General features: G+C 42.6%; 1 protein-coding gene across 1 annotated transcript in view; it reads right to left on the reverse strand.

The window, feature by feature from the left end:
* Positions 1–19,701, reverse strand: part of LOC139419042 (serine/threonine-protein kinase ULK4-like) — a 199,629-nt gene that overhangs the window by 169,751 nt on the left and 10,177 nt on the right. Inside the window, exons 13-16 of the mRNA XM_071168905.1 lie at positions 19,518–19,578; positions 19,156–19,340; positions 16,151–16,197; positions 14,511–14,589 (exon numbers count right to left, since the gene is read on the reverse strand). Of these exons, the coding sequence (XP_071025006.1) occupies positions 14,511–14,589; positions 16,151–16,197; positions 19,156–19,340; positions 19,518–19,578 (372 nt within the window). The remainder of the gene's footprint in view (positions 1–14,510; positions 14,590–16,150; positions 16,198–19,155; positions 19,341–19,517; positions 19,579–19,701) is intronic.

A 19,701-nucleotide genomic window follows, 5' to 3' on the forward strand; every position in this document is an offset into this window, starting at 1 on the left:
TCTGTAGGAGCGATCCATTTTGGTGAATGGGGTGATGTGTCTAATAGACTGTATATAGGCTATGCTATCTAGTCTAATTGCCATATGTTCTTGTTTACAAAGACATGAAGCCGCTGAATCATGCATGCTTGCCACAGCCAGGATCCATCCAATCAGAACTTAGCTAGAATTCCCATCCTACTCTGAAAGTTTGACTTCAATCTGTGTTTATCTGGGGAGGTTCTCCCTAGAGAAGTAGGCAAGTGTCAGTCAGCACTCATCATCGCTCAATAGAAATAAATAAGAAAAGCAACCGGTTGGCAGCGTCTTAATGACCGACATGGTGTGAGTGTGTGAGTGTGTGCTGTGCTTCCCTTCCTCAGTCATATCCCCCTCCCGGCCCTCAGAGAGGAGCACCCACAGAGTTATTATTAGTCAAGGTGGCTGGTGGAGAGAGAGACTGACTGACTGACTCAACACCACTTAACTTTCCTGATAGTATTATTCTCATTACAGCTCAGAGTCTGTATTGAACAAATCCTTTAATTAAATCAACAAAAGTCCCCTGTGCCTGCAGTTCCTACAGGACTCGTACAGACCTCTCTCTAGAACAATCCCATACAGACCTCTCTCCAAAACTATCCCAGACAGTCACTCAGACAGAACTCTCTCTAGAACTATCCCATACAGAACTATCTCCAGAACAATCCCATACAGACCTCTCCAAAACTATCCCAGACAGTCACTCAGACAGAACTCTCTCAATAACTATCCCATAGAGAACTCTCTTCAGAACTATGTCATACAGACTTCTCTCCAGAACTATCCCAGACAGTCACTCATACAGACCTCTCCAGAACTATCCCAGACAGTCACTCATACCGACCTCTCTAGAACTATCCCAGACAGAACTCTCTAGAACTATCCCAGACAGAACCTCATACAGACTTCTCTACAGAACGATCCCAGACAGTCACTCATACAGACCTCTCTCCAAAACTATCCTAGACAGTCACTCAGACAGAACTCTCTCTAGAACTCTCATACAGTCACTAAGACAGAACTCTCTCCAGAACTATCTCATACAGACCGCTCTCCAAAACTATCCCAGACAGTCACTCAGACAGAACTATCTCCAGAACGATCCCAGACAGTCACTCAGACAGAACTCTCTCCAGAACGATCCCAGACAGTCACTCAGACAGAACTCTCTCTAAAACTATCCCAGACAGTCACTCAGACAGAACTCTCTCTAGACCTATCCCAGACAGTCACACAGACAGAACTCTCTCTAGACCTATCCCAGACAGTCACACAGACAGAACTCTCTCCAGAATGATCCCAGACAGTCACTGATACAGCACTCTCTCTAGAACTATCCCAGACAGTCACTCAGACAGAACTCTCTAGAACTATCCCACAGTCACTCAGACATAACGCTCTCCAGAACTATCCCAGACAGTCACTCAGACAGAACTCTCTCCAGAACTATCCCAGACAGTCACTCAGACAGAACTCTCCAGAACTATCCCACACAGTCACTCAGACAGAACTCTCCAGAAATATCAGACAGTCAACGTTGTCAACATTGTAAGAAGCATGTACATTAACTTTCCCTCTGATGCTGTGAGGTCCCTTGGTGTGAAACAGTCCTCAAAACTACTGACCAACAATTCAACAGATATAACATTCTAGAGGTACAGTGCCTTGCGAAAGTATTCGGCCCCCTTGAACTTTGCGACCTTTTGCCACAGTTCAGGCTTCAAACATAAAGATATAAAACTGTATTTTTTTGTGAAGAATCAACAACAAGTGGGACACAATCATGAAGTGTAACGACATTTATTGGATATTTCAAACTTTTTTAACAAATCAAAAACTGAAAAATTGGGCGTGCAAAATGATTCAGCCCCTTTACTTTCAGTGCAGCAAACTCTCTCCAGAAGTTCAGTGAGGATCTCTGAATGATCCAATGTTGACCTAAATGACTAATGATGATAAATACAATCCACCTGTGTGTAATCAAGTCTCCGTATAAATGCACCTGCACTGTGATAGTCTCAGAGGTCCGTTAAAAGCGCAGAGAGCATCATGAAGAACAAGGAACACACCAGGCAGGTCCGAGATACTGTTGTGAAGAAGTTTAAAGCCGGATTTGGATACAAAAAGATTTCCCAAGCTTTAAACATCCCAAGGAGCACTGTGCAAGCGATAATATTGAAATGGAAGGAGTATCAGACCACTGCAAATCTACCAAGACCTGGCCGTCCCTCTAAACTTTCAGCTCATACAAGGAGAAGACTGATCAGAGATGCAGCCAAGAGGCCCATGATCACTCTGGATGAACTGCAGAGATCTACAGCTGAGGTGGGAGACTCTGTCCATAGGACAACAATCAGTCGTATATTGCACAAATCTGGCCTTTATGGAAGAGTGGCAAGAAGAAAGCCATTTCTTAAAGATATCCATAAAAAGTGTCGTTTAAAGTTTGCCACAAGCCACCTGGGAGACACACCAAACATGTGGAAGAAGGTGCTCTGGTCAGATGAAACCAAAATTGAACTTTTTGGCAACAATGCAAAACGTTATGTTTGGCGTAAAAGCAACACAGCTCACACCATCCCCACTGTCAAACATGGTGGTGGCAGCATCATGGTTTGGGCCTGCTTTTCTTCAGCAGGGACAGGGAAGATGGTTAAAATTGATGGGAAGATGGATGGAGCCAAATACAGGACCATTCTGGAAGAAAACCTGATGGAGTCTGCAAAAGACCTGAGACTGGGACGGAGATTTATTTTCCAACAAGACAATGATCCAAAACATAAAGCAAAATCTACAATGGAATGGTTCAATAATAAACATATCCAGGTTTTAGAATGGCCAAGTCAAAGTCCAGACCTGAATCCAATCGAGAATCTGTGGAAAGAACTGAAAACTGCTGTTCACAAATGCTCTCCATCCAACCTCACTGAGCTCGAGCTGTTTTGCAAGGAGGAATGGGAAAAAATGTCGGTCTCTCGATGTGCAAAACTGATAGAGACATACCCCAAGCGACTTACAGCTGTAATCGCAGCAAAAGGTGGCGCTACAAAGTATTAACTTAAGGGGGCTGAATAATTTTGAACGCCCAATTTTTCTGTTTTTGATTTGTTAAAAAAGTTTGAAATATCCAATAAATGTCGTTCCACTTCATGATTGTGTCCCACTTGTTGTTGATTCTTCACAAAAAAATACAGTTTTATATCTTTATGTTTGAAGCCTGAAATGTGGCAAAAGGTCGCAAAGTTCAAGGGGGCCGAATACTTTCGCAAGGCACTGTATATAAAAACATCTGACATCATTTCTAGGAAAGATGAACAGGATCCATTACACCATTATTATTAATATGTTTTAAATAGAAGACTGGAGATTATGGATCAGAATTCACAAATTTGGTGTAAACTGTCTGGACAAAACCTCTTTTTAGGCAAATCCTTTCAATGAAATTACAGTAGATGGCATCAGACTTAAATTGACCTACGTACAAATAAAGTTTCTTAAGTACATAGGTACAAGTAAATTATATTTCCCCCCCACCCAACTCACAAATCTTTGGGTAGCCTAGTGGTTAGAGCGTTGGACTAGGAACCAGAAGGTTGCAAGTTCAAACCCCCGAGCTGACAAGGTACAAATCTGTCGTTCTGCCCCTGAACAGGCAGTTAACCCACTGTTCCTAGGCCGTCATTGAAAATAAGAATTTGTTCTTAACTGACTTGCCTAGTTAAATAAAGGTAAAAAAATATAAATAAATAAAATGAAGCCAACATTGTAACACTATAAAGGGTACAGAGCTACATTATAATACTATAAAGGGTATAGAGCTACATTATAACACTATAAAGGGTATGGAGCTACATTATAACACTAGAAAGGGTACAGAGCTACATTATAACACTATAAAGGGTATAGAGCTACATTATAACACTATAAAGGGTATAGAGCTACATTATAACACTATAAAGGGTATAGAGCTACATTATAACACTATAAAGGGTATAGAGCTACATTATAACACTATAAAGGGTACAGAGCTACATTATAACACTATAAAGGGTACAGAGCTACATTATAACACTATAAAGGGTACAGAGCTACATTATAACACTATAAAGGGTATAGAGCTACATTATAACACTATAAAGGGTATAGCGCTACATTATAACACTATAAAGGGTACAGAGCTACATTATAACACTATAAAGGGTATAGAGCTACATTATAACACTATAAAGGGTACAGAGCTACATTATAACACTATAAAGGGTACAGAGCTACATTATAACACTATAAAGGGTATAGAGCTACATTATAACACTATAAAGGGTATAGAGCTACATTATAACACTATAAAGGGTACAGAGCTACATTATAACACTATAAAGGGTATAGAGCTACATTATAACACTATAAAGGGTATAGAGCTACATTATAACACTATAAAGGGTACAGAGCTACATTATAACACTATAAAGGGTACAGAGCTACATTATAACACTATAAAGGGTACAGAGCTACATTATAACACTATAAAGGGTACAGAGCTACATTATAACACTATAAAGGGTACAGAGCTACATTATAACACTATAAAGGGTACAGAGCTACATTATAACACTATAAAGGGTACAGAGCTACATTATAACACTATAAAGGGTATGGAGCTACATTATAACACTATAAAGGGTACAGAGCTACATTATAACACTATAAAGGGTATAGAGCTACATTATAACACTATAAAGGGTACAGAGCTACATTATAACACTATAAAGGGTATAGAGCTACATTATAACACTATAAAGGGTACGGAGCTAGAATGAACTGGATAAAGGACGAAGGTGGGAGGGAGGAGGGAGGCTAATGAGACTCCATATAAAACATGTCAGTATGGTGTTATTTATTTATTTATTTTCACCTTTATTTAACTCGGCAAGTCAGTAAAGAACCAATTCTTATTTTCAATGACGGCCTAGGAACAGTGGGTTAACTGCCTCGTTCAGGGGCAGAACGACAGATTTTTACCTTGTCAGCTCGGGGATTCGATCTTGCAACCCCCCCCCCCCCACACACACACACACACACACACGCACACGCACACGCACACGCACACACACACACATATATTCACATATAAGCAAACACACACCCTAACTGGCTAATTCGTGGAATTAGCATTTTCCTAGCCTCGTCCTCTTTAGAAGTGGGGAGGTGGGGAGGACTTCTTTAGAAGTGGGGAGGACTTACTGCGGCAGCGCTCTCAGCAGGGTGCTATGCAAATAGGCAGCACACTCAGTGCGAGGCGGCCTGGCGCTGGCCGGTAAAGAACATAAATTGTGACTTTGCAGGAAACAGATGTTTGGCTCACGTTTGATGCCAGAGAGAAACGAAGCTTTGGCAGGAGAGATGTCCTGCAACTGACTGACGATTCACTGTTCAAGAAAACAAACAGGCTAAGTTGGAGCCGCAACACACGGCTACTTCCTCCAAACGCATCATTATCGCTCCTGTACAATCCGCTACTACCCCCCTCCTCCATCCCCCCAACCCATAAGGCAGAGCTTTAAACTACTGAGGCTACAGACAGTTTAAGGCCATGCAACATTAAGCATTCCTGCGAGGCTTGGGGAGGGAGAGACAGAGAGACCAGTTTCTCAAGGCAACCGAGGTTTTGTTACTCATCATCACTATCATCACGTCTCAGCTGTGGTTCCGAACAACACGAGACTGGAGTCTTCCTGGAGACATCTCAGCAGGCATGAAGACAAATTATCACACCAAGGGCAATGGGCCAAAGTGACATGAAAATACTACCTTTCTCACGATTAAACTAACAAAGCAGTAGCTTTGTGATTTGTCCGATTTTAACATTTGATTTAAACATCACATTAATGCAACTGATCAATTGAATCAATAAAATATCCCTGGTATGTGATTTAGCTTAATGAATGTATTGTGACATTTAGTGGTTTGAGCCTGATCATTCACTCATTAGAAACAGGGTGGCAGGAAGGCAGGCAGGACAGGCAGACAGATATGTCCTGATGTCCTATTGATGGAAGGAGCAAGCTAATAACAAACAAAAGGTGACCTGCTCTGCTGTAGTGTGGTCAATCAATATCCCACGGCTGTCCAGAAGAAGACAGGTGTTTGATCTAGGGCTGACGCCTGCGACACACATGACCTCAGGCGTTTTCAGGAGTCTATGGTCCCATAGATCACCAATGGCCTCTGCCTATAGTTATCAGAAGGACGTGAGACATATTGCTTTGGCCAGCGAGCAATAATTGACTCAAGCCATTATGGATGTGTTTTTGATGATGAATACATGGATACCAAATTATTCAAATGTTTTTGGAGTAATGGATAAACAACCTAAATTAAAATTTAACAAACCTAAAATTCCCTAAAATAACAATCTTTACACAATCATAGTTTGGCAAAAGACACAAGAAACCAAACTGAATAGAATCAACAGCAGTGTTCATTGGCCCCAGCACTCTGTTCCTTTTCCAGTAGTGAGGAGTGAGAACGAGCCTCCAAGCCCTGTCTGAGGAAATGGAACAGGCTAATTCTCCCACAATGAGAGGAGGGAGGCAGGAGGCAGTCTGTTCTGCTCACTCTGCAGGGACGGCCGGCACGACACACTAGGCCAGTTTCTAAGGGACACTGGGTGGAAACAGCAGACAGTGTGTGCAGCACTATTGACGCGCTGCCATGAGAGAGAGAAAATGTCTGATTTGGGGCTTGGTGGTTTGTGGCACAGAAAAGTACTGCCTCTGCCAGGGAAGATAACACTTAATTAGAATGATGTTGAAGTATCCATAGAGACAGGCAGAGGAAAGGGGATAATACTGAACTAATTTCTCTCTTCCTGTCCTAACTAAGCCAACAGTATGCCTGAAAAATAGCAGCTGCAGTCATTGGCGCTCACTGTTTTAAAGGACTGTGAGAAATGGAGGTTTGTAATGATAGTGTAGGGCCAACTTGACGTCTGATTCTGTTATGTAGCCTGTAGAGTCATTGGCGCTCACTGTTTTAAAGGACTGTGAGAAATGGAGGTTTGTAATGATAGTGTAGGGCCAACTTGACGTCTGATTCTGTTATGTAGCCTGTAGAGTCATTGGCGCTCACTGTTTTAAAGGACTGTGAGAAATGGAGGTTTGTAATGATAGTGTAGGGCCAACTTGACGTCTGATTCTGTTATGTAGCCTATAGAGTCATTGGCGCTCACTGTTTTAAAGGACTGTGAGAAATGGAGGTTTGTAATGATAGTGTAGGGCCAACTTGACGTCTGATTCTGTTATGTAGCCTGTAGAGTCATTGGCGCTCACTGTTTTAAAGGACTGTGAGAAATGGAGGTTTGTAATGATAGTGTAGGGCCAACTTGACGTCTGATTCTGTTATGTAGCCTATAGAGTCATTGGTGCTCACTGTTTTAAAGGACTGTGAGAAATGGAGGTTTGTAATGATAGTGTAGGGCCAACTTGACGTCTGATTCTGTTATGTAGCCTGTAGAGTCATTGGCGCTCACTGTTTTAAAGGACTGTGAGAAATGGAGGTTTGTAATGATAGTGTAGGGCCAACTTGACGTCTGATTCTGTTATGTAGCCTGTAGAGTCATTGGCGCTCACTGTTTTAAAGGACTGTGAGAAATGGAGGTTTGTAATGATAGTGTAGGGCCAACTTGACGTCTGATTCTGTTATGTAGCCTGTAGAGTCATTGGCGCTCACTGTTTTAAAGGACTGTGAGAAATGGAGGTTTGTAATGATAGTGTAGGGCCAACTTGACGTCTGATTCTGTTATGTAGCCTATAGAGTCATTGGCGCTCACTGTTTTAAAGGACTGTGAGAAATGGAGGTTTGTAATGATAGTGTAGGGCCAACTTGACGTCTGATTCTGTTATGTAGCCTGTAGAGTCATTGGCGCTCACTGTTTTAAAGGACTGTGAGAAATGGAGGTTTGTAATGATAGTGTAGGGCCAACTTGACGTCTGATTCTGTTATGTAGCCTGTAGAGTCATTGGCGCTCACTGTTTTAAAGGACTGTGAGAAATGGAGGTTTGTAATGATAGTGTAGGGCCAACTTGACGTCTGATTCTGTTATGTAGCCTGTAGAGTCATTGGCGCTCACTGTTTTAAAGGACTGTGAGAAATGGAGGTTTGTAATGATAGTGTAGGGCCAACTTGACGTCTGATTCTGTTATGTAGCCTATAGAGTCATTGGCGCTCACTGTTTTAAAGGACTGTGAGAAATGGAGGTTTGTAATGATAGTGTAGGGCCAACTTGACGTCTGATTCTGTTATGTAGCCTGTAGAGTCATTGGCGCTCACTGTTTTAAAGGACTGTGAGAAATGGAGGTTTGTAATGATAGTGTAGGGCCAACTTGACGTCTGATTCTGTTATGTAGCCTGTAGAGTCATTGGCGCTCACTGTTTTAAAGGACTGTGAGAAATGGAGGTTTGTAATGATAGTGTAGGGCCAACTTGACGTCTGATTCTGTTATGTAGCCTGTAGAGTCATTGGCGCTCACTGTTTTAAAGGACTGTGAGAAATGGAGGTTTGTAATGATAGTGTAGGGCCAACTTGACGTCTGATTCTGTTATGTAGCCTATAGAGTCATTGGCGCTCACTGTTTTAAAGGACTGTGAGAAATGGAGGTTTGTAATGATAGTGTAGGGCCAACTTGACGTCTGATTCTGTTATGTAGCCTGTAGAGTCATTGGCGCTCACTGTTTTAAAGGACTGTGAGAAATGGAGGTTTGTAATGATAGTGTAGGGCCAACTTGACGTCTGATTCTGTTATGTAGCCTATAGAGTCATTGGCGCTCACTGTTTTAAAGGACTGTGAGAAATGGAGGTTTGTAATGATAGTGTAGGGCCAACTTGACGTCTGATTCTGTTATGTAGCCTGTAGAGTCATTGGCGCTCACTGTTTTAAAGGACTGTGAGAAATGGAGGTTTGTAATGATAGTGTAGGGCCAACTTGACGTCTGATTCTGTTATGTAGCCTATAGAGTCATTGGCGCTCACTGTTTTAAAGGACTGTGAGAAATGGAGGTTTGTAATGATAGTGTAGGGCCAACTTGACGTCTGATTCTGTTATGTAGCCTGTAGAGTCATTGGCGCTCACTGTTTTAAAGGACTGTGAGAAATGGAGGTTTGTAATGATAGTGTAGGGCCAACTTGACGTCTGATTCTGTTATGTAGCCTGTAGAGTCATTGGCGCTCACTGTTTTAAAGGACTGTGAGAAATGGAGGTTTGTAATGATAGTGTAGGGCCAACTTGACGTCTGATTCTGTTATGTAGCCTGTAGAGTCATTGGCGCTCACTGTTTTAAAGGACTGTGAGAAATGGAGGTTTGTAATGATAGTGTAGGGCCAACTTGACGTCTGATTCTGTTATGTAGCCTGTAGAGTCATTGGCGCTCACTGTTTTAAAGGACTGTGAGAAATGGAGGTTTGTAATGATAGTGTAGGGCCAACTTGACGTCTGATTCTGTTATGTAGCCTGTAGAGTCATTGGCGCTCACTGTTTTAAAGGACTGTGAGAAATGGAGGTTTGTAATGATAGTGTAGGGCCAACTTGACGTCTGATTCTGTTATGTAGCCTATAGAGTCATTGGTGCTCACTGTTTTAAAGGACTGTGAGAAATGGAGGTTTGTAATGATAGTGTAGGGCCAACTTGACGTCTGATTCTGTTATGTAGCCTGTAGAGTCATTGGCGCTCACTGTTTTAAAGGACTGTGAGAAATGGAGGTTTGTAATGATAGTGTAGGGCCAACTTGACGTCTGATTCTGTTATGTAGCCTATAGAGTCATTGGTGCTCACTGTTTTAAAGGACTGTGAGAAATGGAGGTTTGTAATGATAGTGTAGGGCCAACTTGACGTCTGATTCTGTTATGTAGCCTATAGAGTCATTGGCGCTCACTGTTTTAAAGGACTGTGAGAAATGGAGGTTTGTAATGATAGTGTAGGGCCAACTTGACGTCTGATTCTGTTATGTAGCCTGTAGAGTCATTGGCGCTCACTGTTTTAAAGGACTGTGAGAAATGGAGGTTTGTAATGATAGTGTAGGGCCAACTTGACGTCTGATTCTGTTATGTAGCCTATAGAGTCATTGGCGCTCACTGTTTTAAAGGACTGTGAGAAATGGAGGTTTGTAATGATAGTGTAGGTCCAACTTGACGTCTGATTCTGTTATGTAGCCTATAGAGTCATTGGTGCTCACTGTTTTAAAGGACTGTGAGAAATGGAGGTTTGTAATGATAGTGTAGGGCCAACTTGACGTCTGATTCTGTTATGTAGCCTGTAGAGTCATTGGCGCTCACTGTTTTAAAGGACTGTGAGAAATGGAGGTTTGTAATGATAGTGTAGGGCCAACTTGACGTCTGATTCTGTTATGTAGCCTGTAGAGTCATTGGCGCTCACTGTTTTAAAGGACTGTGAGAAATGGAGGTTTGTAATGATAGTGTAGGGCCAACTTGACGTCTGATTCTGTTATGTAGCCTGTAGAGTCATTGGCGCTCACTGTTTTAAAGGACTGTGAGAAATGGAGGTTTGTAATGATAGTGTAGGGCCAACTTGACGTCTGATTCTGTTATGTAGCCTGTAGAGTCATTGGTGCTCACTGTTTTAAAGGACTGTGAGAAATGGAGGTTTGTAATGATAGTGTAGGGCCAACTTGACGTCTGATTCTGTTATGTAGCCTGTAGAGTCATTGGCGCTCACTGTTTTAAAGGACTGTGAGAAATGGAGGTTTGTAATGATAGTGTAGGGCCAACTTGACGTCTGATTCTGTTATGTAGCCTGTAGAGTCATTGGCGCTCACTGTTTTAAAGGACTGTGAGAAATGGAGGTTTGTAATGATAGTGTAGGGCCAACTTGACGTCTGATTCTGTTATGTAGCCTGTAGAGTCATTGGCGCTCACTGTTTTAAAGGACTGTGAGAAATGGAGGTTTGTAATGATAGTGTAGGGCCAACTTGACGTCTGATTCTGTTATGTAGCCTGTAGAGTCATTGGCGCTCACTGTTTTAAAGGACTGTGAGAAATGGAGGTTTGTAATGATAGTGTAGGGCCAACTTGACGTCTGATTCTGTTATGTAGCCTATAGAGTCATTGGCGCTCACTGTTTTAAAGGACTGTGAGAAATGGAGGTTTGTAATGATAGTGTAGGGCCAACTTGACGTCTGATTCTGTTATGTAGCCTGTAGAGTCATTGGCGCTCACTGTTTTAAAGGACTGTGAGAAATGGAGGTTTGTAATGATAGTGTAGGGCCAACTTGACGTCTGATTCTGTTATGTAGCCTATAGAGTCATTGGCGCTCACTGTTTTAAAGGACTGTGAGAAATGGAGGTTTGTAATGATAGTGTAGGGCCAACTTGACGTCTGATTCTGTTATGTAGCCTATAGAGTCATTGGCGCTCACTGTTTTAAAGGACTGTGAGAAATGGAGGTTTGTAATGATAGTGTAGGGCCAACTTGACGTCTGATTCTGTTATGTAGCCTGTAGAGTCATTGGCGCTCACTGTTTTAAAGGACTGTGAGAAATGGAGGTTTGTAATGATAGTGTAGGGCCAACTTGACGTCTGATTCTGTTATGTAGCCTATAGAGTCATTGGCGCTCACTGTTTTAAAGGACTGTGAGAAATGGAGGTTTGTAATGATAGTGTAGGGCCAACTTGACGTCTGATTCTGTTATGTAGCCTATAGAGTCATTGGCGCTCACTGTTTTAAAGGACTGTGAGAAATGGAGGTTTGTAATGATAGTGTAGGGCCAACTTGACGTCTGATTCTGTTATGTAGCCTGTAGAGTCATTGGCGCTCACTGTTTTAAAGGACTGTGAGAAATGGAGGTTTGTAATGATAGTGTAGGGCCAACTTGACGTCTGATTCTGTTATGTAGCCTGTAGAGTCATTGGCGCTCACTGTTTTAAAGGACTGTGAGAAATGGAGGTTTGTAATGATAGTGTAGGGCCAACTTGACGTCTGATTCTGTTATGTAGCCTGTAGAGTCATTGGCGCTCACTGTTTTAAAGGACTGTGAGAAATGGAGGTTTGTAATGATAGTGTAGGGCCAACTTGACGTCTGATTCTGTTATGTAGCCTGTAGAGTCATTGGCGCTCACTGTTTTAAAGGACTGTGAGAAATGGAGGTTTGTAATGATAGTGTAGGGCCAACTTGACGTCTGATTCTGTTATGTAGCCTATAGAGTCATTGGCGCTCACTGTTTTAAAGGACTGTGAGAAATGGAGGTTTGTAATGATAGTGTAGGGCCAACTTGACGTCTGATTCTGTTATGTAGCCTGTAGAGTCATTGGTGCTCACTGTTTTAAAGGACTGTGAGAAATGGAGGTTTGTAATGATAGTGTAGGGCCAACTTGACGTCTGATTCTGTTATGTAGCCTATAGAGTCATTGGCGCTCACTGTTTTAAAGGACTGTGAGAAATGGAGGTTTGTAATGATAGTGTAGGGCCAACTTGACGTCTGATTCTGTTATGTAGCCTGTAGAGTCATTGGCGCGCACTGTTTTAAAGGACTGTGAGAAATGGAGGTTTGTAATGATAGTGTAGGGCCAACTTGACGTCTGATTCTGTTATGTAGCCTATAGAGTCATTGGCGCTCACTGTTTTAAAGGACTGTGAGAAATGGAGGTTTGTAATGATAGTGTAGGGCCAACTTGACGTCTGATTCTGTTATGTAGCCTGTAGAGTCATTGGCGCTCACTGTTTTAAAGGACTGTGAGAAATGGAGGTTTGTAATGATAGTGTAGGGCCAACTTGACGTCTGATTCTGTTATGTAGCCTATAGAGTCATTGGTGCTCACTGTTTTAAAGGACTGTGAGAAATGGAGGTTTGTAATGATAGTGTAGGGCCAACTTGACGTCTGATTCTGTTATGTAGCCTGTAGAGCGTGCTGAGGCATCAAATTCAACGCTGACAATAAACATTGAACTTTGCGGCATTGTAACTTGTGATTCTCACTGTGAGAACTCCTTTCAAAAAACAATCGGCGCAACACGAGCCCGGACCAAGAGAGAGAGAACTCGTCTCACAGTGGAAACTTTAACTAGGATCACGGACGACCACTGAGATCCACAGTGTGGCAGACATATGGAGATGGTGGTGACAATAGCCCTGCCCTGAAGCAGAAATGGCCATGACTGCGGCTGACCATCAGACACAGAACCCCTGTGGAGAGCACAATGATAAAAGCCTCTGGGATCTGTCACTCTGGGAATCTGAGCTAGCTGTGCCCAGATGGGTGGTGGGGGGTGGGGCGACAAATCCTCAGCCATCTTTACAAAAGAAGACTGTGGAAAATAAAAGTCACTGCGCCATTCTCTGGTGTGCCGATTAACGACGGCCATTTTGTATATCGCTCGTATACCCCTCCTCTATGAGCTTTAAACCTATAAACCACCACAGGAAATCATGGCAAACCCATGTAAGACGTGGATCAAGGGTGGAGCCGCCAGATTTCACATCAAATAGAATCCTGTTTTTTAAAATGATTAACCGCAATGTCTTTGACGGTTTGTTAACGGCTCCATAAGCATGTTTGGGCAGGTGGATCGGTGGCGCTTGTTTAGAGCTCTACCTATCGCTGGGTTACAGTGGCATCTGGTGATTCACCCCGGTACTTTCTCTCACTACCGCTCCCATTGGATGATCATAATGCTGCATAGAGACTAGACTTCGATGCCTCTGCTGCGATTAGTAACAGATTTAGGGGATTTTAATTCAACAGGTTTGACTGTTGTTGTTGATGTTGTAGGGGTCTTTCACATAGTTAGAATTGTGTGTGTGTAAAAGATTGTGGGATGTTTGTATTGAGACCACTACACTGTCTGCTCTGGTTCCTACAGTTAAAGTGATGTTTAACTATTCAGCAGCTCATGGCTTTGACAGTTATATGTGATACACCGATCGAATCCCAAATGGCAGCCTATTCCCTACATAGTGCACTTTGACCAGAGCCCTATGCATTTGGGACACATCCACCATTGATACATAGAGGACAAGCATAGGTGCTGTGACAACAGGGTGAAGGGGCCCGGTGCAGTGCTGCTGGACGATGCCAGTCTCAGCAGTGTGACAGACAGTACCTCTAACATCAGCAGTGTGACAGACAGTACCACTAACCTCGGCAGTGTGACAGACAGTACCACTAACCTCAGCAGTGTGACAGACAGTGCCACTAACCTCGTCAGTGTGACAGACAGTGCCACTAACCTCGGCAGTGTGACAGACAGTGCCACTAACCTCGGCAGTGTGACAGACAGTACCACTAACCTTGGCAGCGTGACAGACAGTACCACTAACCTTGGCAGCGTGACAGACAGTGCCACTAACCTCGGCAGTGTGACAGACAGTGCCACTAACCTCGGCAGTGTGACAGACAGTGCCACTAACCTCAGCAGTGTGACAGACAGCACCACTAACCTCAGCAGAGTGACAGACAGCGTGACAGACAGCACCACTAACCTCAGTGACGGGGGTCTCCTCTCTGAGCTCAGTGCAGTGGGATGCCAGCAGCCCCAGCACCCGCATCACCTTAAACTTCCTGGAATACACACACACATGCACACGCACACACACACACACACAGGACACAGGTCTAACAATAAATACATGACACTGTTTTCACCTGAAATACAAAAACATCCATAGACATAGGCTACTAATGTCATAGTCTTCCTGGAATACAAACACATCCATAGACATAGGCTACTAATGTCATAGTCTTCCTGGAATACAAACACATCCATAGACATAGGCTACTAATGTCATAGTCTTCCTGGAATACAAACACATCCATAGACATAGGCTACTAATGTCATAGTCTTCCTGGAATACAAACACATCCATAGACATAGGCTACTAATGTCATAGTCTTCCTGGAATACAAACACATCCATAGACATAGGCTACTAATGTCATAGTCTTCCTGGAATACAAACACATCCATAGACATAGGCTACTAATGTCATAGTCTTCCTGGAATACAAACACATCCATAGACATAGGCTACTAATGTCATAGTCTTCCTGGAATACAAACACATCCATAGACATAGGCTACTAATGTCATAGTCTTCCTGGAATACAAACACATCCATAGACATAGGCTACTAATGTCATAGTCTTCCTGGAATACAAACACATCCATAGACATAGGCTACTAATGTCATAGTCTTCCTGGAATACAAACACATCCATAGACATAGGCTACTAATGTCATAGTCTTCCTGGAATACAAACACATCCATAGACATAGGCTACTAATGTCATAGTCTTCCTGGAATACAAACACATCCATAGACATAGGCTACTAATGTCATAGTCTTCCTGGAATACAAACACATCCATAGACATAGGCTACTAATGTCATAGTCTTCCTGGAATACAAACACATCCATAGACATAGGCTACTAATGTCATAGTCTTCCTGGAATACAAACACATCCATAGACATAGGCTACTAATGTCATAGTCTTCCTGGAATAGACAGACAGGTCTGGTGTAAATACATGGAAAACATACACAGAAATAACACTGCCATTTTTTACATCATTTTATCACTATTTAGTAATAAGTGTTGCTGTAATTAAATTCATTTAATCTATACAACATCCTTTCATAATTCCTTTCAACAAAAATATAAATCCTCACGTCAAAAGTGTTTTTTATGATCCCGATGATGGACATCTCTCTACCAGTGATTTACAGCATATCCAGACCAGGCACCAGATCATTGTAAAGGCTAACAGTGATTTACAGCATATCCAGACCAGGCATCAGATCATTGTAAAGGCTAACAGTGATTTACAGCATATCCAGACCAGGCACCAGATCATTGTAAAGGCTAACAGTGATTTACAGCATATCCAGACCAGGCATCAGATCATTGTAAAGGCTAACAGTGATTTACAGCATATCCAGACCAGGCACCAGATCATTGTAAAGTGCAGTAGGCTACAGTACATGCTAGACATTATTTCCATGCACTGGCGCATGTAGAATGCAGAGAATGGTTGTATGTATGTATGTATGTATGTATGCATGTATGTATGTATGCATGTATGTATGTATGGGGTCAGACAGGTGGAAGCTAAAGGAACTCACACATCCCAGTTAGGTGCTAGACGCAGCTGCTGGGTCAACACAGGGAACTGTCACAAATGGAGAGAACACAACAGCAGTTGGTTAACACTGCAATATATCTACTGTACATATCATTCTTAGTATATATTTCAGTGGATATATGCACAGACTGCATTTGGATTACTGATACAGTGTTATTTGCGTTGTCAACTGGATTAGTTCTGACAGTCTTAACTTCCTGACTTTTTTACTATTATTATTTGTGTACTTGATTGACATTTTTGCTGCACTGTTAGGAGCTGGTAACACAAGCATGTGGCTTCACCCACTATAACATCTGTGTAGGTGACCAATACACTTTGATTTGACTGAACTACCAAGGTCTAGGCTACATCTCAAATGGTATCCTATGTCCTATGTAGTGCACTACTTTTGACCAGGGCCCATGCTATATAGGGAATAGGATGACATTTGTGACGGACAATATGTGACGCACTTATATGTACAGTGCCTTCAGAAAGTATTCAGACCATGGGCTTTTTCCACATTTTGTTACGTTACAGCCTTATTCTAAAATCGATTCAATAAATACCCCATAATGACAAGGTGAAAACAGGTTTTTAGAAAATCTTTGCACATTTATTAAAAATAAAAAACAGAAATACCTCATTTACATAAAAGTATTCAGATCTTTTGCTATGAGACTCTAAATTGAGCTCGGGTGCATCCTGTTTCCATTGATCATCCTTGAGATGTTTCTACAACTTAATTGGAGTCCACCTGTGGTAAATTCAATTGATTGGACATGATTTGGAAAGGCACACACCTGTCTAGATAAAGTCCCACAGTTGACAGAGCAAAAACCAAGCCATGAGGACAAAGGAATGTTCCGTAGAACTCTGAGACAGGATTGTGTGGAGGCACAGATCTGGGGAAGGATATCGAAACATTTCTGCAGCATTGCAGAGTTCCCCGAGAACACAGTGGCCCCCATCATTCTTAAGTTGAAGACGTTTGGAACCACCAAGACTCTTCCTTAAGCTGGCCGCTAGTCCGAACTGAGCAATCGGGGAAGAAGGGCATTTGTCAGGGAGGTGATCAAGAACCCAATGGTCACTCGGACAGAGCTCTAGAGTTCCACTGTGGAGATAGGAGAACCTTCCAGAAGGACAACCATCTTCGCAGCACTCCACCAATCAGGCCTTTATGGTAGACTGGATCGAACCCGGTCCTGTAGTGATGCAGTACCTTAAACCGCTGCGCCACTCAGGATGATAGAAACAAGATTCTCTGGTCTGGTGAAACCAAGATAGAACTCTTTGGCCTGAATGCAAAGCGTCACGTCTGGAGGACACCTGGCACCATCCCTACAGTGAAACATGGTGGTGGCAGCATGGTGCTGTGGGGATGTTTTTCAGCGGCAGGGACTGGGAAACTAGTCATGATTGAGGCAAAGATGAACGGAGAAAAGTACAGAGAGATCCTTGATGAAAACCTGCTCCAGAGCACTCAGGACCTCAGACAGAGGCGAAGGTTCACCTTCCAACAGGACAACGACCCTAAGCACACAGCCAAGACAGCGCAGGAGTGGTCAGACCGTCAGGCAGTGACCCTTCCCTTACCAGCAAATGTCCTTGAGTGGCCCAGCCAGAGCTCAGACTTGAACTCAATCAAACATCTCTGGAGAAACCTGAAAATAGCTGTGCAGCAACACTCCCCATCCAACCTTACAGAGCTTGAGAGGATCTGCAGAGAAGAATGAGAGAAACTCCCAAATACAGGTGTGCCAAGCTTGTAGTGTCATACTCAAGAAGACTCAAGGCTGTAATCGCTGTCAAAGGTGCTTCAACAAAGTACTGAGTAAAGGGTCTGAATACTTATGTAAATGTGATATTTCAGTTTTTATATTTAATAAATGAGCACAAATAAAAAAAATCTGTTTTTGCTTTGTCATTATTGTGTGTAGATTGATGAGGAAAAATAACAATTAAATAAATGTTAGAATAAGGCTGTAACGTAACAAAATGTGGAAAAAGCCCATGGTCTGAATACTTTCTGAAGGAATTACTTTTCCATGATGTTTTATAGTCCAGTCGTCTTTCAGTAGTACAATACTGAATTAGTCAAGTTGCCAATACATCATTGTCATAAACTCAGTCACGGCTGGCTATAGTGTCCGAATATGTCTAAAGAAATGATATACTAAAGATACCATGAGGTCTAATGATTGTGGTGATGTCATTTTCAGTTCAATCTGAGTGAGTGATGGAATGCCATCTAGTGGTTAATAGTTATAGGAGAAATATATTTACTACGCTTGAATCAATCCTGTCTGAACATTTCATTAATAAACAAATGAAGAGATTTGATCTTAAAAATTTCACCAGATTATGTCACAACGAAATACCTCATCACTGCAACGAGGAAGTAACTTGATAATATCTGTGCGTCCAAATGGAACCCTATTCCCAATATAGTGCAATACTTTTGACCAGACCTCTATAGACCCTGGTCAAAAGGAGTGCACTATATAGGGAATAGGGTGTCATTTGGGACATCCTCCTGGTCTTTGTGCTCTCATAAATAACTAGGGTCATTGAACATGTTACAGCTGAGCGGATCTCAGTAACAAAAAGTTAAGGAAATAGGAAGTTCATTTTATTATTATCTTGAGGAAAGCGTTAACTTCCTGGTCCCACCTAGCTGACTACTGTTTCAGCTTCCCGCTGATCAACAGAGGCCAACACGTACTGTAGCTATGCTAAGGAGCTCGGGTCACATGGTAAATATAGGAACCCTTTGACGGCTTTGTAGTGCCGCGGCCTTTCACCTTTCTAACACTTGAGAAGCCTCAGCAAGGCCAGAGGTTGTGTTGTGATTCTAAGAATTCTCTTCTGAGAGCCTAAGTTCTGAACACTTAAATTAGCCTAGAGGGGCCCATGTCTTGTTAAAAGCAGCAGCCCTGGGAGGAATGGCAGGCATGCTGGGCATGTGGTCAGACCGTCAGGCAGTGACCCTTCCCTTACCAGCTCGGAGTTGATGAGCCTGGTAGCTGTGTCCTTGTGGGCAGCTATGGTACACAGATAGCAGAGGAGATTGAGTTTAGAGCGGACCCCCGCCGTGGTCTTATCAGCCTGGGCCTCCAGAGAAGAGCACAGCTGCTGCAGAAACACCCTCCAGTCCTCAGAGCTCAGACAGGACAGCTTCTCCACTATAGGGGGGGTCAGAGGAGCTCAATAATCACACAGCCCAAACCGTTTTAGCTGTCTGTCTAACCTGTGTGTGTATATTAACACCTGCTAAACACCTGTCAATTTCATAGTGTGTCCAAGTGTTACTCAGCAGCGGCACAGCAGTCGAGACTTTCCTATTTGTTCTTCTTCATTACCTGAGTATGCTCGGACACACAAAGTCTTCAGGTCATATCGCACTGGAGCGGTCTTCAGAATCTGAAAAAATATACACATCTTTGTTACTAGAATGCACAAGAGTTGTGGATTGCCCACTTCTGTTCTTAAGAACAATTCAGAGTCCAAAGCCGAGGACCCGTGATAGATATTTCACAATGGGAC

Source organism: Oncorhynchus clarkii, chromosome 2 (genome assembly GCF_045791955.1).
Source record: "Oncorhynchus clarkii lewisi isolate Uvic-CL-2024 chromosome 2, UVic_Ocla_1.0, whole genome shotgun sequence".
Lineage (NCBI taxonomy): Eukaryota > Metazoa > Chordata > Actinopteri > Salmoniformes > Salmonidae > Oncorhynchus > Oncorhynchus clarkii.